This window comes from Chanos chanos, chromosome 8 (genome assembly GCF_902362185.1).
Source record: "Chanos chanos chromosome 8, fChaCha1.1, whole genome shotgun sequence".
Classification (NCBI taxonomy): Eukaryota; Metazoa; Chordata; class Actinopteri; order Gonorynchiformes; family Chanidae; genus Chanos; species Chanos chanos.
This window is the reverse complement of record NC_044502.1, coordinates 26,583,953-26,606,465: the sequence shown is the minus strand read 5'-3', so window position 1 is coordinate 26,606,465 and position 22,513 is coordinate 26,583,953. Positions and strand designations below refer to the sequence as shown.

At 43.9% G+C, this 22,513-nt stretch overlaps 1 protein-coding gene across 1 annotated transcript; it reads right to left on the bottom strand.

Moving 5' to 3' along the window:
- Positions 1-5,408: 5,408 nt before the first annotated feature.
- On the bottom strand, positions 5,409-20,933 carry nova1 (NOVA alternative splicing regulator 1). The gene is made up of 4 exons (XM_030782747.1): positions 20,777-20,933; positions 10,611-10,754; positions 7,443-7,609; positions 5,409-6,428 (listed from the first exon to the last, which is right to left on the bottom strand). The coding sequence occupies exons 1-4, from the start codon at positions 20,931-20,933 to the stop codon at positions 5,409-5,411; spliced, it is 1,488 nt and encodes a 495-aa protein (XP_030638607.1).
- Positions 20,934-22,513: the final 1,580 nt, after the last annotated feature.

Sequence of the window (22,513 nt, the reverse complement as noted above, 5' to 3'; positions counted from 1 at the left end):
GACTTAATCTTTATGAGGTTTAAATGTGATTTTAAATTGAAACTGACACTAAATTAATATTCGCATGCATGTGCTTTGTGTGTGTGTTTTTTTTTTTTTAATATATCCCCAGTTACAAGCCAACACACAGAATCTCACAGATATACAGTTTTATGCTGTTAAGTGGAACTTCCCTTTAATACACACGGATCTCTGTCTGTCTGCTTTCATCATGTCTTGATTGACCTAGGTTTCCATGGTTACACTGCAGATCTGAGGCGTGTGTGTTTGGGCCTATAACAGATGCCCTCCCACCTTTTTTAAATACAATGTATTTGTTTATTTAATTAGTTTAAAAGAACGTGGATGAAAAACAAATACAGATTAAGGAAAAAGAAAAAAGTGACAAACTGAAATATGTCGTGTCTGTAACACATGCAGAGCGCTGTGCCTCAGAGCAACGAGAGACACATCTCAAAATGTTTTCGTTTTTTTTTTTTTTTCTTCTTTTTTTCTTAAATTTTATTCATTTGTTTGTTTGTTTTGATTTCCCCCCCCCCCACCCCGATAATTCACTTGGATATCATGCAATAGAGAGACGTGCAAAAAGAGAACATCTAACTCCACAAAACACACTTTCATTAATGACTATGTTATGAATGCTTATAACATGTTTATGCCTACCATGCCGACCTATAAAGACGATATGACAGAAGAGCAGAGCAGAAGCCACAAGTCAAACGAATGCACAGGATGCTTTTGATAGGATGTGCTTAACCATATGGGTGCATAAATTAACAGTTATAAATCTCTTACTCTATGTACCTACGGGGTAAAAACAACACTAACAATTGCTCTTCACCTGTCTTTTTTTTTTTTCACTTCGTTTGATTATCTTTTCATTCGAACTAAAAGATATTGATTGATTGGCACTTGATCAATGCTTCTAAATAAGTTATTGATATATCTAATGGTTTATAACACGTCTACATGTTAGGAAGCTGCGCAGGTCTAATTTGGCACAGGTTTTTACTATTATTACTGCCTCTATGTTATTAGCATCAATACACCTCGTTTTATGCCCTTCTCCCAAAGAGCATTTTTTTCTACCCAACAGACCAGACATCTTTTTCAACTAAAATATTCTGTATATTTGACTTATCAAATAGCAGCATTTTTATTTTTAACTTACAGTATTACAAAAAGTACATGTAAACCTATTCATTCAAAATTTTTGTAGTAAATTCAAAGTTTCATACAACGGACATAACAAAAACACAAAACTGGACAACATGCTACAATATTGCTTCCAATAAATTCTTTACATTTTTCATAATGTCGACCTAAAAATCATCAAATGACGTAAATATGGACACCAGCACTCTTGAGAGTGAGCAACGCTATAATGCACAAACAAATGGCAAAGCTAATCTTAATCAGGTTTCGACTGGCACTTTCGTCATTCACACAAGTATTACGGCGTTCACACACTGCAACTCACAGCGCAAGACTGCATTTCGACTACAAACTAGAGAAAAACTACGATAAAGTACACGAAGACCATGTGACAAGACGGAACCCACAGTAAAAAATCAAAACGATAAAAAATAAACATAGTAAATTCAGACCGTTTCTCCGAGAGAGAGAGAGGGTAGAGGATACAGAGTACAAGCAACGACGGAGTCATTGTTTGAGCTGGAGCTGGCTGTTAAGACAGTATCCCTCTACGTCTCTGCCAGAGCTCCTCAATCCTGTTTGGACTCGTTTTCACTCCAAATCGCTCGGATAGGCTTGCCGTCTCCACCTCTCTGAATGCTGATTCTGTCTTAGATCTTTTATGTTAGGAGCAGTGAACTATCCCAGGTCAGAGTTCATGGAGAGCGTGTTCCTGTCCCCGTGTCTCAGTGCCTGGAGGCTGACCTTGTCACGTTAGAGTGGCATGGTGATTATGACACTGTGGGGACATACACATTCTTGCAAAGACACCAGACTAGAGGTGTGTGCACACCCTAGTCGCCACCAGAACACACAAAGGACATGCTGCTTCCTATCACCACCCATGGACATTAAGAGAGATGGCGAGAAAGTGTGTGTGTGTGTGTTTGTGTGTGTGTGAGAGAGAGAGAGAGAGAGAGACAGAGATGGGGCAGTGGGTCCAAATCAGATGGGGACAAGGGAGGACAGAAATATATATATATATATATATATACAGCATATATCAGAAATGGAGAAAACGGAGGAGGAGCAGGAGAGACAGGAGGCAGAATGGAGAGGTAGACTAAGCACTCCTCTCACTGCTTCTTTAAAGTGGCTCAAATCAGTAACTAAAAACTATTATTTTTCCCCAGTAAGAACTTTCCCTTTTAAGAGGAGACTATGTTAGGTCAAGTCACTCCGTTTGATATTTGTGCTTCTGAAGAGACATTACTTCATCACAAACAGAGATTTATTATCAAAAAGAAAAACAAGTTATATGCCATTTGAATTGAATAATCAAAATTCTTGTCCTGTGGACAAATGGGAGTCCTTGGGATGAGGTACAAAATCTGTGAGTATTTAAAAAAACAAAAAAAAAACCCACAGACTGATTCGGGGGTGGGGGGCACGTATTTTACAGTACCATTGTTGATAATTATGCAATGATATAAATAGGTTACTCTCACTCTTTCAGAGACACTCCCTCTCTCGTTCTGATTTCTCACTCGTTCTCTCTCCTTCTCTCTCTCTCTCATCCTCTCTCTTTCTGCACCCCCCCCCCCCCCCCAAAGCTGATTACTGAATTGCGGTTTGAGGCGGTTGATAAATGTCTTTGAGAGCGCGTATCTAGGTCAGGTTAAGATTGGGCATTGCTGTGTGGTTAAATATAGAAGACTGAGGTTCAAATGGAGAACTGCTAATTGATGACTGAACTGGATGCTCAAACAACGAACACAGCTACTCTAACAGCTCTGTGGCTGTGCGATGTAACTCAGTAAACTACAAATACAGCATTCAAGAGCAAGGTCTCACTGGAGACTTCCTCCGTGTACTCTCTCTTTCTTGCTCTGTCTCTCTCTTTTTCTCCTCCTCACTCTCTCTCTACATCTCTTTCATTGCTTTTGTTCTTGATGGCTCGCCGCGATGCTAAGTGTTAGCGATATACACCCTAAGTATGTGTATGTAAAGTACATTCCACAGTTAAATTGGCGACGTTTGGGAGCAGCAGGATGCTCAGTTCACAGTGCGGTCAGTAAAGATCAGAGGGATCCCTGCGTGAGGTCCTGCCTGCCCCCTGCGCTTCGACATGCTCCTTTAATTGATGATCACGTGCTCGCTGAGGAGCATCCTGGGTTGGCTGAACAGAAATGTAGGTAGCAGCAAAAACGTCAATGCAATGTGCTACAAAACCATTTATTAACTCTCGCTTGTTGTTTCCCTATGCTAAAAACAAAAAACAAAGAACAAAAACAAGAAAACAAAACAAAATAAAACCTCAAAAACCCTACAAAGTAAAAATTCGTGTTTGCAGAATGTTTCAGCAGAACGTTTCGGCAGAAACGAATGTTTTTAGAGCTTTTGGGCAGATGAAACATTTTGCTGACGTTCGCCAAACAAACCGAACGGGGCTTCCAGTCACAGAAAGCCTGCCTGTTCTATGGGCGTCGTCTACGGGCATTGCGACGGCCGCTGCTCTGACACGCAGGCTTCCTCTCACTCAGAGGCAGCCCAGCTGAAAGCCCCGCTCAGCGAGAACCGTTCTTTTAGCGATGCTCTTTTACAGCAATCCGCTAAAGGTCAGGAGCTCCCTAAGCTTTTCAGGCACCTCAGACAGCATGTCCTGACACAGTCCACATCCAACACAACACTCTCATTCATTACCATTGCCCCGTAAAGGAAGGAAGTCCTCTGCTAAGAGATGCCAGTTGACTGTGTAGTGAGCTGGGTGTCATTGCGAACGCACCCGAGATAATTGAAGCACTGCATACATTCAGTTAAAATCTTTCTCGTCCGAAGCAAACATGAGGTATGGCACCCTGAGCTCTGTTCACATGTCAAAGCACAAATACATCCAATCTCTGGTTCTCAGGAGGAGAAGATTCAAAAGAGTAAGCGCTCCTCAATTGAACCACTTCAATCGCTGTTTACTTTTCGGGATTCTGAACATTTAAAATCAGTTTCACAAGAGGATACAGAGAGGTTTGCTTGGTGGTGACAAGAAAAGTGTTAATAGGTTATAATACTGATAAGTTTAACATGATTCCTCACAGGTACTTTTCCATAACCCACCATGCGGTTACGTATCTCATTGTGGAGCACGAAGAACAAACTCTGCATTGTTGAAATCTGATCGTATTTCTACAAATCATTTCTATTTCACGTGTATTCTTTTTTTTTTTTTTGTCATGTAGCACCAAAGTGGGATCAAGTTACCAAAATGCATTTATTATACTGGTTTATGTGCGTGTGTTTGTTTTGTGTTGGTTTTTTACATTCCTGTTCTCTACCACTGAGCGTCTGACCTGTCAAGACCTGTCGCAGTACCTGTCCGGCGGTGTGAGAGGATTCAGTGACACAACGTTTGATCCTCCGAATACATTAAAAAATAAGAACAAGACCATTGAGTCTGTTACATTCAGGTCAACCTGCACTGGCAGGTTTCAGTAACGCTAAAAAGGTTTGGAGCAGAATCTTATGGAACCAACCGGGATGGGATAAAATGATAAGAACCCAGCAAAATAGCAAAGCCAGTAGAACTGATCTAGTAAAACGCTCTTTTTTTTTTTTTTTTATCTGAGTCAGACAGGGATTTCAGCTCTGGCGTGAGGAAAGGGTATCAGAGTCATTAAAATGCTTTTATAGATTCTGCTCTTCCCAAATGCATGTCTGCTCTCTGGCCTACAGTATGTCCACAGAGGCTGCTATTTCACTTACTGAGAAGCCTCAAAGAAACAGCCCCCTGCAATGATCTAATCTCCAGGGCAAGTCCAAAATCAGGTAGTTAACTGATCCATAACTCAGGCCCTTAATGGAAGCTGAAAAACAAAATGGAACCCAGACAAGCCTGGCTAAGGGAGACACAGGTCCTAACCCCCCGAGCCCAGTTCTGCAGGGGTCAATATTCGGATCACCACAATTCTACACGGTTCAACACAACTTTAAAAAACAGTGGAGGTTCAATCATAAAAGCATATTCACAGATCACATACAGTTTTCTCCCACTGCCCAACATCGTTCTCTTAGTTCTCCTCTCACATTCTTATGTTTTGTTTTTTTTGTACTTGTTTTTGTTTTTTTGTTTCCATTTTTTGTTTTTTTTTTATACTGAAATGAGAGCTCATTTTTAGGACTAATTTTTCATTTCCCTTCTTTTGCTTTCCATCCTCTCATCCATTTTTTTCTGTCTCATTCGTGTCCTTTACACCATGCCCCTGTCCCCCTCTTGTCAATCTTTAGCCCACTTTCTGTGGATTGGTGGCGCGGACGCCTTGCTCGTATGTGATTCGCTGGCTGATGAGATACTGGGCAGCCTGGGTGGCTGCAGGTGACCCTGTTATGGTCACTTTGCGGTTGCGTGTGCCAGGTATAAACTCGCCCTTTTTCGAGATTTGAATGCGCGCACCCGTCAGCTCCTGGTATTCCACCAGAGTCTTGCCCCCTTTACCCAAAATGGCACCCACCAGGTTCTCGGGCACAGCAATCTCCACCACCTCCTTGCCCCCCTCTGCCAACTTTTCCGTGCCGAGAAGAGAAGAAGCCACCAGCGGCGAAGAGGGGTTTAGGTACCCGTTGGATGCCCCCGTCGCTGCTGCGAGTGAGCCCAGGGAGAAACCACCAAGGCTGGGTGCAGCAGGATGCCCAGCCCCTCCGGATGCTTCGCTGGCATAGGATGCCAGCAGGTTGGCGGCTGCGGCAGCCGCTGGGTTGGCACTAGCCGCGACAGCAGCCAACACTCCGGAGGCAGCTGCGGGGTTAAGACCCAGGCCCAGTGTATTGGTGTTGTAGCCGTAGCTTGCCAGTGTGTTTAACGCGGACGTGATCGCTAACAGGTCGTTACCGGAAAAGCTGGACATAGCTGCCGGGAAGCCACCCATACCAGCCAGTCCAGCCTGCCCTAGCAGGGTGGAGGCAGTAGCTGCCGCAGCAGCGTTGGGCAGCACCTCAGTGGTGTTGGCGTAAGGAGAGCCTGTGGGGTTGGAGTTAGCCACCGGGCCAGTGATGTTGGAGTAGCTGATGTTCAGGCAACTGCTGCTCTGAGGATCTTCCTGGATCTTCTGGACAATGATTTCCACAGCTTTACGGTTCTGCTCTGGTTCCCCGCTCACAGTGACTACACGCTCCTGCAGGTTGATGCCTTCGGGCTTCTGGGAAAGCTGCACCCAGGCACCAGACTGCTCCATCACAGCCTTAACTGTCGCTCCACCCTTACCAATGATCAGCCCTGCTGTACTGTTGGGCACTATGAGTTTAGCCTGTGAAGAGAGAGAGAGAGAGAGAGAGAGAGAGAGACGGAGATGAAAATGAGATAAAAAAGATGAGAAATAGAAGCCAAGGTTTGTTTGTTTAAAAAATAATGAGACTTCATTTGATAACAAGCAGTGCAGCATATTAATGTATATTAAAACACAGGATGATATATGGTTCTGTCAAGCAATGTCCTCTTTATTAGCACTAGAATATCAAAGTTCAGACTACCAGTACATGTGTGTGTGTGCTTGTGTGTGCGTGTGTGTGTGTGCGTGCGCGCGCATGCCTATGTGTGTGTGCCTGTGTCTGTGTGTGTGTGTGAGTGTTTGTGTGTGTATGTCTCACTCAATGGCCCATGCTTAACTCAGCCATTTGTTGATCCCAGGCTTATGGTGCAGCTGCCTGAGTACTCTGTGAGACTGGAAAAGGCAGGTAAAAATAACCATCCGATCTCACACTTTCCTGCCCCTCTCTATCCCTCTCTCCCTGTGGAGTGCTCCCAGGCCAAGCCTGTGTTATATCCAGTCTGCTGGAGGAGAGCTGGACCTCTCACTATTACCCCCAATGGCCTTACCAAATTACTTCCATTACTAGTAGTGAGCAGTTAGATGTGTGTAGATAGATAGATAGATAGATAGATAGATAGATAGATAGATAGATAGATAGATAGATAGATAGATAGACAGATAGACAGACAGACAGATAGATAGATAGATAGATAGACAGATAGATTCAGGGACTTACTGGGTAATTACAACTTGTTTGACTTGATTTTGATTGGCTTTGACTCATTGGTTTGACAAGGCTGTGGGTGGCTTTAACTCACCATTTTGACTGGACTACAGCTGGTTTTAATGCACCTGCCTGACCGGGCTATAGTTGGCCTTGACTAAGTTGTTTGACAGGACCGTGGTTGGCTTTGACTCACATTTTTTTAACAGGGCTGAGGCTGGTTTTGACACATTTGTTTAATGGGGCTTTTGTTAGCTTTGACTTATGATGACAGGGCTTTGACTCGCCTGTTTGACTCGGTCGGGGTTGACCGTGGTCTGTGGTTGGAGAATGCTAACTGGCTCCGTTTTCTGGCTGCTCTGTGGCATTTCGCGCACTTTCTCAGCGATGAAGTTATGCACGCCATTCAGTGCCTCCACTGTACCCTGGATCAAACACACACGTTCTGTTGTGCCTGCGAGGGAAAGAAAGAACAATAAATTCTGTAGTCGTAACTCTTCTTGTCTTCGCCACCACAACACACACACACACACATACACACCACTCAGCTCATCTCAGACAGCTGGTACCTTTCAGCACCCTCGTTGTCAACCTGCATGGAATCCTGCAGCCATAGCAGAAAAGCATCAATGTGGATATGGTTTTGTCAGTTGGAACAAGGAGGGCATTTTGTTACAAATATAGTACCACTGGCCTGAGATTAAATCTTTATACACATCTAAAGATACACAGAGAGAACAGTGACTTTTTCCTGAGAGGCCAACTGTGAGAAAGGAGGGTGCTGGTGGGACAGGATTGAGAGAGAGAGAGAGAGAGGGAGGGGGGGAGAGAGAGAGGGAGAGAGGGAGGGGGGGAGAAAGAAAGAGAGAGGGAGGGAGAGAGACAGACAGAGAGAGACAGAGAGAGAGAGAAACCAGAGTGCTCTATTTGTCTCCGGGCAACAGGACTGTGGTTTGGTTGTTTGTGTTCTTGTGCTGTGATGTCATATTTTCTCACCAGATAAGATGTCACACATCTGCCCTATCAACACCTGTCCACACTCAGTCTGTGCCAGTCACAGTGTGAGAGTGTGGCTATGTGTGTTTGTTTATGTGTGTGTGCGTGTGTGCGTGTGTGTGTGTGTGTGTGTGCGTGTGTGTGTGTGTGTGTGTGTGTGTGTGTGTGTGTGTGTGTGTGTGTAAATGTGAAGCTGTGTATATGAGTGTGTGTGTGTGTGTGTGTATATATGAATCTGTGTATATGAATGTCTCTCTGTGTGTGGGTTGGTTTGTGGGGTTGACTGGGTAGCACCAAAAGAAAAGCTTAGAGGAAATTCTTTTTATAGATATGTCCTCATCCGAGCCAGTTCTAAATGCATCTCTTTCAGCTGTTTAAAAGACAAATAGCTTTTGGAGAAGAGCAGCCATTGTTTCCTTTATTATTACTCACACTATTAATATCATGCGCATCAGAGCCTGTTAAACACTAAGACTTTGATTATACTAATAATAGGGGAACTAAAGGCACTTGCAGTAATAGCTGTGTTAGTTGTCACAATAACAAAATTCTCAAAGGATATAAACTATAGGATTAGCAATTGTAGTATTGGTAGCTGCTAATCTAGAATCAAAATTAGATGAAAAATTCAGCAATGATAAACATGTTTTTTTTTTTTTATAAGTTTCTGTAGAATTCGCAATGGTGACAGGATTAATAGCTTAAATCTTCGTCTAAACATCATAGGAAACAGATAATGTGTCTTTTACTGTGTAGCACAATGGATTTGAACTTGTAACACCTTAAATGGGTCCAGGGGTCAGAGTGGCACCCCATTACCACACACACACACACACACACACACACACACACACACACACAGAGCATGCCTTCTTCTAAAAGTTCTCAAGGAAAGGGAGACGTGGAGGCTGCATAGTGTTACTGTGTGTGTGTGTGTGTGTGTGTGTGTGTGTGTGTGTGTGTGTGTGTGTGTGTGTGTGTGTGTGTGTGTGTGGGCGTCTGTTTGTGCATCTGTGTGTGCGTGTGTGTGTGTAGAGCTGAAAGTGGAGAAGGAGGGGGTGAAGCAGAGCAGGTGGCTTTGAAGAGTTACTGCTGCAAAAGAAGAGTGTGTGTGTGTGCGTGTGTGTGTGAGTGAGAGAGAGAGAGAGAGAGAGAGTGAGAGAGAGAGAGTATGTGTGTAAAAAGTGTCACTCAGAAAGAATCCATGAATGAAAACACATCTATTCAGCATCACACCTCACAGTAACCACTAATGAATTCCTCCACTTGCCCACCCACACACACACACACACACACACACACACACACACACACACACACTTGTGCTCTCTCTCATCTCTCTCTCTCTCTCTGTCTCTCTCTCTCTGCATAAATTCAGCCACACTAACCTCGCAGACTTCCCCTTCCCTACAGACTCTCACTGACATGTGGGTTGGAGCTGTAGTCAACTCCATTAGCGCTTGACTACATGTAACACACCAAAGAACAACAACAACATTCTGCAAGGCCAAAACTCACCTTCATGCTACATCTCCTAACCTGTTCAGTGCCATTCAGTCAGGACCTCTCCTGTCTGTTTAAAGACTGTATTCAATTAGGACTAGTGCAGATTGCCATTTGTGTTTTGAACTGGAGGGAAAATGGAACTAATATATGTCTAATGGATGGATAGGCAATAAATATTTATGACTTTTCAGTAAACAAAAAAAGTCATTCATACTGCACTACAAGCAATAAGCAAACATGCTTCAGAGTACAAGCTAAACATAAGTGTAATTAGGTACAGATGAGCTGGGTTAAATCTGAGCAGTCTAACAGAACTGAGTAAGATGTGCTTACGTTCTTCTGGCACGGTGTGGTAATGTTTTGGGGTTTTTTTTCAGCCAGAATAGTCTCAGAATGAACACCTGCACACATTATCACAACTACCATCATCCATGAAGGACAAAGCCTGTGTGTGTGTGTGTGTGTGTGTGTGTGTGTGTGTGTGTGTGACTGTGAGAGAGAGAGAGAGAGAGAGAGAGAGGGAAAGAAAGTGAAAAATGGAAGATTGAGCAGTAACATTTTGTCTCTTATTTCCAAATCTTCAGATTCCAGTTTTTCCTCTTTATCTTTTCATCTGTTTGCATGAACCCAACTTTTGACCAGCAGAAGTTAAGAATCCTTTAGAAAAATGTCCAAAATCTTGGTTTGAAAGGTGAAACAGTGGAGAGGGCGGATTTGAAAGAGAACGGACTGTTCTGGTCTCCCAGCACATCAACTGTCACAATTCATCTTAAACATAACTGAGCTGTCAACCTTTACGAGCGTCCGGACTTTTACGACGTTTGACTGTTTGCAAAAGTTAAAACCATGTGAAATTAAGACTTCATAAGAACAAAAGGGACGGGTCCTTGGCTGCATAAGTTTGATTTGCGTGCGAACTCTGTGAAATGTTTGGCCTGTGCGTGTGTGTTTACCTGGATAAAAGTCTTTGGATTTGGACAGTTTGATGGTAGCGCCGGTCTCCTTCTGTAGCTGCACAATGGTCTGGCCTCCCTTCCCAATGATAGACCCGGCCGCATAACTGGGAATCAGCACCTTCAGGAAGTACTCGCCCTCCTCTGCTCGTACACACACACACACACACACACACACACACACATACACATACAAATATACACACACACACAGAAACACACACACACATGCGCGTATACATGCACACACACACACAGACACACATGTGCGCACACACAGATATACAGACATACACACAGACACACACATGCACACATAGACACATATGCACACACAAAAACATGCACACATGCATACATGCACGCACAGAAATGCACATGCATACACCCACACACACCAGAGAGAGAGAGAGAGGGGAAGACAGAGAGAGAGAGAGAGATGGTAATGAATGCACACATCCACATTAAAACAGATTTTTACACATCAACATTAAAACACATTTTTACAGGTCAACATTAAAACCCATTTTTACCCATCAACATTAAAACACATTTTTACACGTCAACATTAAAACCCATTTTTACCCATCAACATTAAAACACATTTTTACACGTCAACATTAAAACCACTTTTTTCCCATCAACATTAAAACCCATTTTTACACGTCAACGTTAAAACACATTTTTACCCATCAACATTAAAACACATTTTTACCCGTCAACATTAAAACACATTTTTACACGTCAACATTAAAACACATTTTTACACGTCAACATTAAAACCCGTTTTTACCCATCAACATTAAAACACATTTTTACCCATCAACATTAAAACACATTTTTACACATCAACATTAAAACACATTTTTACACATCAGCATTAAAACACATTTTTACCCATCAACATTAAAACACATTTTTACACATCAACATTAAAGTGGAGGAACATGTAGCCAAATCTCTCAACACAGAACATGCACCAATGCATCAGAGAACCGCCATAAACCAGGAAAGGCGTTTGCACGCCTAACATCAAACCTTCTCACTAAAATCGTGCCAGGCCGGCCAGCTGACAAACAACAACTAGGAGCATCACATGAAAATTGTCATAGCCCTGAACAGGTCTCCAGTCCCGATCCATCAGTCAACATCACACCTTAGAGACATGTACCATAATGAGACAACGGCATGAGGAATGAATGCATTACCGCATTAAACTTTTCAACAGTAAAGTAAGGCACATGCAGTCTCCATAGTACTATTCTGACTTGACCACCATCCACCCACCCATCCCCGCCCAAAAAAACCCTTATCGATCATCTCTCATTTCTAAGACATAATTAATCCTGATAAAATAGTAGAGAGCCATCCTGTCTGTTTTAAACTTGCAGAAAAAGCAGTAAAACCTCTGCATTGACCATGGGATATTTAATTGAATTAAATTAGTGTTTTCGGTTTCATTGCACTAAAACTGCATTACATCTATTGATGTGAAACTACTCTCAGGGGAACATACCACAAATAATACACTATATCAATGGACTGTAAAAATGTGAACTATTTGATATTATTAATGTTTTTCTTTTCCCACTGTCTTCATTCCCAGGTTGATCGCATGTATTTTCTTTTTTTCTTTCTTTGGTGATATGGTCTGTCCCACTTTTCTCGAGCAGAGAAAAGTGACCTGTTTTAGGTTAGCCGAGGATCTATATTTAACTAAACTATCTGGGAGTTTTCTGTGTCCTTTCCAACTCTTCTTTGCCTGCATTTCCACTGAGATGTGGAGCTGATACATTCATCAAATCCCCACGCCAGCATCCAGTATCCCAAACAGAAGCCGCCGTCTCAGTACCGACGGTGTAAGCGGCCGGTTGTGGAAGTCCGTGTTTAAACGGTGGGTATGCTCCTAACGCTGTGTAATTGACTGGGAGACTGGAAGAAGCAGGACCATATGGAAGCTAAATCCGGGAGCTTTGTTCCTGTGGATCGAGCCAGAGATGAGTCAGAACCTCCCACAGTGCACAAGCTCTCAGGAACTTCCAACATCAGATGGGAAACTCAGTCTCCAAGCATCGTGCTTGACTGAATTCTCAATGTTTGACCACTGGGGAGGGAGAAGTACCAGTATTCCAAAGTCAAAGGAAGTGACCTGGAATCAAACTTCACAGTGATTTCAGTCAAAGTTCAGCTAATACACAGATATAAAATTCAGAAGTTCTCAAAAACCAACCTCTGCACTAGTGACAAAAGCTTCAGTTGGCCGAAAGGAACTGAATGGAAACAAGATTCCATAGTTCCCATAGCTTCCATAGCTGATGACGTCACTGTCCTCTCCACCATTCTATTTCATCCAAATTCCAGAACAACTGAACATTCTTCAGGCTCTGATGCAATGTTTGCTAGTCTCCATTATGACATATGGGTTCATTTCTCCAACACAGTCTCCAAGACAGAACACTATCTAAGCTCTTGTTTCAGATTCCATCATTTCTTCTTTTAATGCCACCTTGGCTCTTCTGTTTCCCTAAATATAGCTACACAGCACAACAGATATCAGCATCTACCAAACTGTGTATATCCATACAGCTTACGAATCATTTATAACAGCCTGAAATAGGACTGAAACGATCCACACTAGTGAGGTGAAGACTTTAAGACTAATAATAAGAATTTCAGTAACCCGTCTGATAATGGCCCAACTCTTAAATGCCTGGACTGTAATGAGATGGTGTATAATTGAATTGACTTGTATTAACCAGTGCTGTAGTTGAGTTGAGTCTCAAGTGAACTGTGCCTCAGTACAAGACACACTCTGAATCCCTGGGGAGCAGGTGTCAATCAGGACTTTAGCGATCATGACAGTAAAGAGTTTTACTTTCTCTCTATTTTTATTTAAGAGTGCCAAAAGCACATTCAGCCAGGCATTTAGGGAGAAGAAATACTGATATACTGTGAATGAGGTGGTTGTGTGTGTAGGGGGGGAGGGGGGGGGGGTGAATACGAAAATGATCAGAGAAGCAAAATTAGCAGTGAGTTCATTTACATTTAATGCTGCTTCAGTCTTTACTGGAGTCAAGTCACAAACCCCGGAAACTGTCATGTCCGAGTCTATGCCCGAGTCTGAGTTTGAGTCAAAGAAATTGAGCATTACAACACTGCTGAGGAAAAATGTGAGTCTTAGGTGCATCAGTTAAGGGTTGTGAAAGATAAAATATATGAATATGTCTGTAAGACTTTGAACGTTTCAGATGTAAGCGTCCCAGAGATTGAGTAAAGATGAATTTGAAGGTTCTGCTCAAGTGGTTTCAGTGTGTGGGATCTATTTAAAGACAGGTCCAGTGGCTCTAATAAAACTAAGCCATTAGATTCCAGTTTCACAGAGACCCATCTGTCCCTAATCTACCACTGTGGCTGACCACTGCAGCAGAGAGGTCAGCTAAAGGGGGAGAGAGAGAGAGAGAGAATTAAATAAGGGAGGAGGAAGATGGGAAAGAGGGCAGAAAAAAAAGAAGTGCAAAGGAAGAAGTGGAAAGAGGCCAGGAAAGAACAGGTCAGGATACAGAAGGAAAGACAGGAGGAGAGAGAGGATGAGAGAAAGAAGAAAAAAAGAGAAAGCATAAAAATGCTGGGAACAGGGAAAAAGGCTATTAGGAGGTGATGAAGAGGGAAGAGGAAGAGAGAGAAAAAAAGAGAAGAGGGTTTAGGGAGATACAGTCTCTAAGCAACGACGATCATGTACCTTGTAGGAACAGACCTTAAAGTAAAGAGAAGTCAGGCGTGAGATTCTCCATCGCTACCTCTAATGCATTACAGTATTATAGAGAAGTTAGCCAGCTGTTTCCCACTTACTGAAAACTTCATTTCCTTTTTTTTGTTTCTTATTCAGATGAGAGCTTATAAACACCACACAGATCTGAAGAATCCACAGAGTTAACAAGCACCAACGGGGGGGGGGGGGGGGGGGGGGGGGGGGGGGGGGGTGGAGGACAGTCAGTCCAGACATGCATAATCAACTTCAACTTCAAGGGAACCAAAGCTAATCCAGACATGTGTAATCTACAGCAGGGGCATGTTACTATCCCTGTGATGGTGCCCAACCCTGGATGGCATGGGTCAGGAGGAGGTCGAGAGAGACAGAGTAAGAGAGAGAGAGACAGAGAGGGAGAGAGAGAGAGAGAGAGGCAGGGAGAGAGACAGAGAGAGAGAGAGAGAGAGAGAGAGAAGATTGAGAGAGAGAGAGAGAGAGAGAGAGAGAGAGAGAGAGAGAGAGAGAAGATTGAGAGTTGGGGAGAGGGAGAGAGATGAGCAAGAAAAAAAAAATAGTGAAAATCTAAAATATAGTGAAGACCACCTGATACTTATAACATGGTATATAATTTATGCGACTCCTGATCAGAATTTAAACTCACTTGCCGTAAATGCACATTCAAAATCAATTTCATGTCACGACTGGAACAATAGGATCAAAGCATAGCAAACTGTTTGAATGAGTGAAATGAGTGTGTTTGGCAGGGGTCTGGAGTAAAGACGTGTGAAGGCTGATATCTGCAGTGCACCGCTCCCTTTGTTCACTTCTCTGTCTATATCTTCCAGGCTGAATATGCCCCTCGCTCCCGGCCTCTCTGGAGGACAGCCGTTTGTTAAATAAATAAATGCAAATGTCAGACTCTGACAGATAACACACAGCACTGGGATTCTCAATGATATATGGCAGAAAACGCCAGAGCGCCGGGGCAAAAAACCCCTCCGCTATGACGTCATAACCTTCCAGAAGCCCAGAGGAGCGCAGTGAGGACGTGATGACCACTACCTCTCTCTCTCTCTCTCTCTCTCTCTCTCTCAGCGCGGGATCCTATAGGGAAATGATGAGCTCTGATGTGATAATAAAGATTAGGAAAAATTCTGATAAATGGTGTTTCGCTTGACCTTGTGTCATTCCCGGGGGTCAACCTCTCATTACCTGCCCCCCTGCGTGAGAGCACAGGTGCGCAGGACCTTCCGAATGACATCATGCCCTCTATCCTCCTGCATTACGTCATACCCCTCTCGCTTCGCATGCAGTGCATCTAACTGCTCGAGCATTACGTCATGTGGTGAAACTCGCATGTCACTCTCTACCTCACACGGATTATGTCAAAACCTCATCATGAGACAGCCGGCGGAGGAGGGAGCGATACTGGCCAACTCAGCGACGTCCGGAGGGGCAGGTGCCCTCTCGTCCATCAGCGGAGATGTTCATTAACAAGCAAATATGAGGGGGTGGGGGGGGGGGTGGGGGGGCAAGTGTGCACAGAACCAGGGAGCAAGGCTAAGGTTTTAGGGGATCAGCAGCAGGATCTGTGGTCAGAGAATGGAGGAATGAGAAGATAAGGGTTCAGAGTCTTGGCGAAAGAGCGTGATGTGATAAGAAATACTCAACACTGTTTATCAGGCTGAGACAAGTGGTGTGGGGGGAGGGGGGGGGTGGAAAGGGCGGGGGTACGGGGGAAGGCAATCAGAATATAAGGCATGACAACAATCAAATGAAGTAAGAGGATGAGAGTCTTCCACTCATAATCACTGGAGCATGTCTTTTTAATCATAACAACAAAGCCCGTTGGCCGCTTCAAAACGAAACTGATTCAGGCAATAAAAACATACCGTTTTAATGTGCAGGCAAAGCGGGGGGGCTGTTTGACCTTGGCCAGCAGCAGTGAAAACTTCAGTCACTCCATCATGGCCGACTCCAATGTCTCTAATAACAGCACATTCTAAAAACCAATTGGGGGGGGGGTGACAATCGTTACCACGACGACCCTAGGAAGACATTCTGAATGCTATGAATGGACCAATAGGCTTTGTGTGGAGTGTCATACCTGTTGTTCAGCAGGATGGCTGATATACACTCTCATGCACACCCCCTTTGCCCCCTTTCCCCGAGCAAAACCACCAAAGAACTGACTAAAGGCAGCCATGTTTATACCTCTTTTTCCTGCGGCAGTCTGTCATTAACGTGACGCCTGGTGCGAGAAACCCGCGCGAGGAGTAACAGGTTCGCAGCGTTATGTGCTGGAGTAAATATGACAGTCTGTTGCTGCTATTTGCCAGGGAAGCCCACAAGGCAGGAGGTTAAACTGACAGTTGCTTACGGACTGAAACCTATGACCTGATGCTGGTCACACACACGCACACGCACACGCATACACACACACACACACACACACATGCACACGCGCACACGCACATGCACACACACACACACACACACACACACACACACACACACACACTCTCTGTCAAGGGAGTTTTAAACAGGCATGAGAAGGGGGGTGGGTCAAGAGGGATTGTATTGTAAGTGCGACCCCCCCCCCACCCCCAAAAACACTCTGCATGTGAAAAGGGGAGCCTAGCCCAGACACCCAGCAAAGGACGACACAGCCAAACCGACCCTAAAATGCACAAACAGTAGCGAAAGACAAGAAAAGAATAGAGTGGGAGAAAAAAAAAACAGTCGACCCCATCTGCACAAACCCTGTTCACATTCAACAAGTCAACAAAAGGTTTGGGGTTGTCCCCCCCCATTCATAGATGTCCTTACCCATTCTGAGATGAGCCGCTTTGCAGTAGTCCTGCTCAGATAGCCATTAAACCACAGCAGGCAGCTTCTCGAACGAGCACCTGGATCTTCGGCTGAGCATAGGTGCAATGGTAGCGTCGAGGAATGCGACGGCCAGTCAACCTTTTTCCCCGGGTTTGTCTCTGAGAGTGGGGGGGGGCGTCAGTGCATCCTCTCCTCCATGCCTGCAGTCAGCCCCCTCTCTCTCTCTCTCTCTCTCTCTCTCTCTCTCGCTCTTTCTCTCTCTTTTTCTCTCTTTCTCTGTCGGTGGAAGATGGTAGCGCAGCGGCTTTGCATGCGTGTGTGCGTGTGCGTGTATGCGTGTGTGTATGTGTGTATGTGTGTGCGTGTGTGTGTGTGTGTGTGTATGCGTGTGTGTGTATTGTTTAGGCAGCAGTAGAGAGTGTGTGTGGGGATCTTCCTACTGCACCAGTCTTGCTCAACTCTCATCCATATTCATGGAGAGCTCTGGCCCTCTGCTGCTGCATTGTGTGGAGAGGCACCTAGCGTGTCCAATCGTTTGCGCCCCCCTCCTCAGCGTCATCCCACCCCTCCCAAAAAACACACACACAAGGCTTTCTTCTCCCTCCACCCCGCTTTGACGCAGCTCTATAAAAGCCGCAACACGCCGCTTGGGTTTGGGTGAAATATGAAAAAGGTGGTATGGAAGAGAGAGAGAATGAGCGAGCGAGTGACCTTGCATGAGCGGAGAGGAGGCATAGAAGACGTCAGGCACCGAGCGCCACTGGCGGCCATGTTTGAACACGGCGAGAGAACGGTTCTGAAAATGGTAGAGCACTTCCGCAGAGAACCGGGCGGCCAGACCAGTCAATTACTGCCTATAAATCCTAGTGTGTGGTGCGTGTGTGTGTGAGTGATGTGTGTGTAAGGGGGAGGTATCTCTTAGCCAAGTGCAATGACCAATTACCATTTGCATAATTGGATTCTTTACTTTAAAGATGTTTATTTAATTTGCCAGCAGATATGCTGACTTAAATGACTGGTAACATAGAATTTGTACTCCCGATTAGTGAAGAGTGAGGTAGAATGCATCTCTGAGTTGCATTCTGTTCAGGCAAGCCAATCACGTTCAACGAATCGACTGGACATTCTAGAATACATGAGCCCTCTCCTTCTAGCCCCTCCCCTCCCTGCCACCTGACCAATTCACAGTCAACTCACGTCAACACACACTGCAAGGGCACCTGTGTCCTTCTCTCTTAGACACACACATACACACACACACACAAATACACACACATACACACACACCTGTAATCTAACATTGTCGCTTGCAAAAAAAAAATACGCCACCATACATTGCCCTGCCAATTCTTCCATTAGCAACATTACCAAATCATTTCAACAGCATCTGCTACAAAGGATGAGAATGCCAAACACATACACAGACACACACACACACACACGCACGCACGCACACACACACACAGTGTCCTCGAGAGACTAAGTAACGGTGTGACTCAAGGCTTTATTAGCATGAGGAAAGAGTGATCAATAAAACCAGATTGTATGAAAAGAGAGAGAGAAAAAAAGAGAGGAGGTGAAAAAGTGACATCCAGTCCCTGTCCATTCTGTCACTCACTGAGGTTCAAAGGTCAAACTGGAGGAGGGGTTTGGATGTGCATATATAGAAAAGGGATCATATGCTTAAAAGCATCTAAAAACAGACAGATGGACAAATGAACAGCAAATGAAAAGACTGACAAAGAACTGATCATCTAGCTGGAAGAGAAGTAAATGTATGAACCTTATCACATGCCGGGTCTTTTTAACTTCTCTAATAACCTGTGCTCCATTGCTGTAGCATAGTCATAGGGGAATGGATTTATTGATTCCAATTTAGAGGAGAAGTGTCATGATTGTCTTTTGATTAAAAGCTCCCGAGAGCAACGGTACTAAAGAGGTTTTCAAAGGCAAAGCTAAAAATCATTAATCATACCCATCCATTGGAGATTTGTTCTTTGCACATGGATAAATCATAACCTATATCTATCACTTACATGGCTAAAAAAAATGGGAATTATTCAAACTCTTGAGATTCGGTAGGAAATTAGCATCAAAAACCTCACCGAAGTCTGTGTGAAATACTGACTAAAAGCTTTAATAATCTGAAATTAATGGTAAATAAAAGCTTTGTACTTCTTGACAAACTCAGTCCCGCAAGTAGGCTATTGTATAACATTAGCGAGGAAGGCAGCGGGTGTCCAGTGGAGAGACGAAGCTGTTCACTTAACCCGCATTCTTTTCATACATTCCAGAGAGATGTTGCTACAATGACACAAATACGGTAGAACTGCGGGACAGCTGTGCGTTCGCCGCGTGTTGCTCCGCTACAGCCAAGACCTGCTATTCTAACGGTCAGCCGCAGCAAATCGAGAAGAAATGTTTATACAGAGCACAGAGCTTACGCGGAGAGCTCATCGAGATTTTTTTCCTGCATTTTCCCACCGATTCTTTTGCAGAAAGAAAGAGAGAGAGAGAGAGAGAGAGAGAGAGAGAGAGAGAGAATGTGTGTTCGCCAAGACCAGCCTCAAAAAGTAGTCATTACATATTGACCTGTTCAGAAAAAGACTAAATCAAAAACTTAATTCTCGTCTGCCAATCTGTCGGAGTAAACAGGCTACTCCATTTTATATATGCTATCAAGGATTGTTCATTATTTATACAACTAAATTATACACATTTTCTAAGTGAATTTTCAGACAGAAAACTGATAAGCAACACAATTTAATACCCATTACCAATGAAAAAGCATTTTTACAGTAGCTAATGGTATATGAGAGGTCACGAACCATGCCTCAAAAAAGCTGTTCAGGCTCAGTTATCTAAATATAGCTTATATTTTTCACACCAACATCAAAGTTCTCACCATGAAAGGCAAGGCTACGTACGTCTAATAGAAGTATAAGATTCACACGTGGATAATTTAATCTTTTGTCTCTTTTGTATGTCTTACTGAATTTCAATAGACCCTCCGTCGCCGGCAGTGCACTTTCTCAGTTTCATTCATTTTCTGGTCAATTAAGCTTTAGCCCCCCCCCCCCCCCCCCCCCCCCCCCCCCCCCCCCCCCCCCCCCCCCCCCCCCCCCCCCCCGTGGGCCTTTCGATTGAGCTCCCCCAAACATGTCAAGCCTTGGGGTGAGATGGGGTCAAGGAACACAGATGCGGTCCAGGGAATTGCAGTTTGATGCATTCAGAATCTGCTTATCTGTAATATTCACGTGCAGTACCATCAGTCTATAGCCCGAGGCAGACTGGACAGGAATATAACAAAACAGTCACTCACACAAACAAAAACTGTTCGGAATTTGAAAATCATTTATTTTTACACAACAATAAGCTTTAACTTGAAGTTTAACCGTTTAACTCGTTTTTGGTTCCGCGTAGCCCATGTTTGAACAAACAATTCCAAGTTAGTTTGTTGACTTTACAGTCTCAGAGCTCTATGCCGGCAAAACTGACACCATCATTGTGGAACTAGGCCCCGTGGCAGCAATCATAATGTACATTTGTACCATACAGCGTGGGACAATATCATACCCAGTCTTACCTCCAGTGTTCGTACGTTTAGTGCTGCTCGCCTCGGTCGGTGTTTCCAAGGGTCTCTTTCGGGAATCGGGGGGATCCGACTCCATGTGGGGCGACTGCGCGAGGTGCTGAGGGTTGGAGAAAATCCCGTTCTGTTGGACTGCCCCACCAGCCATCATTTTAAGCACGGCTGGAGTTTAAACTGCGTTACTGCACCGCAAGCTACTACAAAGAACATAGGTCGCTGACGAGAGCCGAGATAGAATTATTTAAGGTGTCCGCTCCAAGTTCAGTGGTCGTGTTTCTTGATCCTTTTACGATAGTCTTAGAAAAATGCGGGGCTAGTCGGTGCATGTGTCCGAGCCTTCCCCGGTCGATGTCTATTTGCTGTTGGCTGTAGAAGCGTCACATCCAGCTCTAAATATAAAAATCCATTGAGTGAAATGTATTCTTTAGCGCGCCCCCGACGCTTAAGACGTTGACCGTGTTCTGCAAGCTTCGTGGTCTTCGCAAAAACAGACTGATACGAAACTTCCCTTGATATCGGTGTTTCAGAAAAAAAAATGTCTTGAGCGCTCGAGAACAAACTATTAAAAGGTAAACAACTCAAGATTCGCTCAGAACAAAGAACAGATAAATAAACACGATTTGTTCTTTTCTTTCCCACACACCGTTTTACTCACCGATCTTTCAGCACTCGAGAGCAATGTCTTGTTCGAGTTGATGACGATACTATAGCCTTAAGTAAAGCAGTGAAATTTTGTTTGAGCTAAATATGTTGTTTTGGCTACAGTTATAGCAACTGAGGCGACAGTAGGCTCGCAGCATCCCTTGGACCAATTGTTAGGCAGAGCGCAAGAACATAAATGACGTCACGGTCAGCATCCACCTTGGATAGTTTTGAAGCCCGTACTGTATCTAAGGTGGTGCTACGACGACGTGAATCTCAACCAAACCAACGCGCACTTGATGGAACGTCATTCTCACGGACAGTAACTGTTGTGATGTACATAAATTATCATGATCAAACCCTCAAAGAATAATTGGAGAAACGTGTAGGAACAGGTGAACAAAACAGCATTTTTTGTCAGGTAGTTTACTGAAGATATCTAGATAAGTAAGACTAGAGACCATTTACAGGAATTCAATTTTTAACGTTAAAAACAGCAATTAATGCTTCGGAGGGAAGTGCCACTTTACTTTTATCGACTTACACTGTGCGAGCTTGTTTCCTTTTACTCTAAACAGAAAAAGCAGAGTATTGCGTAATGATAAAACTTTTTAAACGTATACATAAAAAAAATTAACGTACTAGTGCATGAGCAGTCCTTTGTCTATGATTATTTTGTCAGTCTGCTGGTGAATAAATGTAACAGATCTGCTCCAATCAACAAACACACTTCTTTTTGATTGACATAAAATTGGGAACAGATTCGTTTGTTTTATAGTTTTGCGTGACTCTACATTGAGTTTGCTCTGTTTTTCAGCATCTGGTCAACCTCGGTGTACACTTAGGTACACTAACGGTCCTGTTATCAAAGGACATAACAGTCCAGCCTGTAGATCCATAACTCATCTCTCTTTTGTTTATCCTCCACTGTGCTACACCAACCTCTGTATTTTATTTATCAGGACCGTGCCCAAGTCTGTCATCTGAGAACATTCTGTCAAAAGTACACAGACTTTTTTAGGCCAGTGGGATTCACAAACTGCAGTGTTTATTACCCCTCATGTCAAAGAAACCAATGAGCATGTCTGT

Excerpts from the sequence above, each read along its gene's own strand:
- nova1 (XM_030782747.1), bottom strand. The coding sequence starts at position 20,933 with ATGATGGCTGGTGGGGCAGTCCAACAGAACGGGATTTTCTCCAACCCT. Across the intron at positions 7,610-10,610 it reads ATCCAAAGACTTTTATCCAG|GCACAACAGAACGTGTGTGT; the intron begins GTAAACACACAC and ends TTTCCCTCGCAG. Across the intron at positions 6,429-7,442 it reads ACCCCGACCGAGTCAAACAG|GCTAAACTCATAGTGCCCAA; the intron begins GCGAGTCAAAGC and ends CTCTCTTCACAG.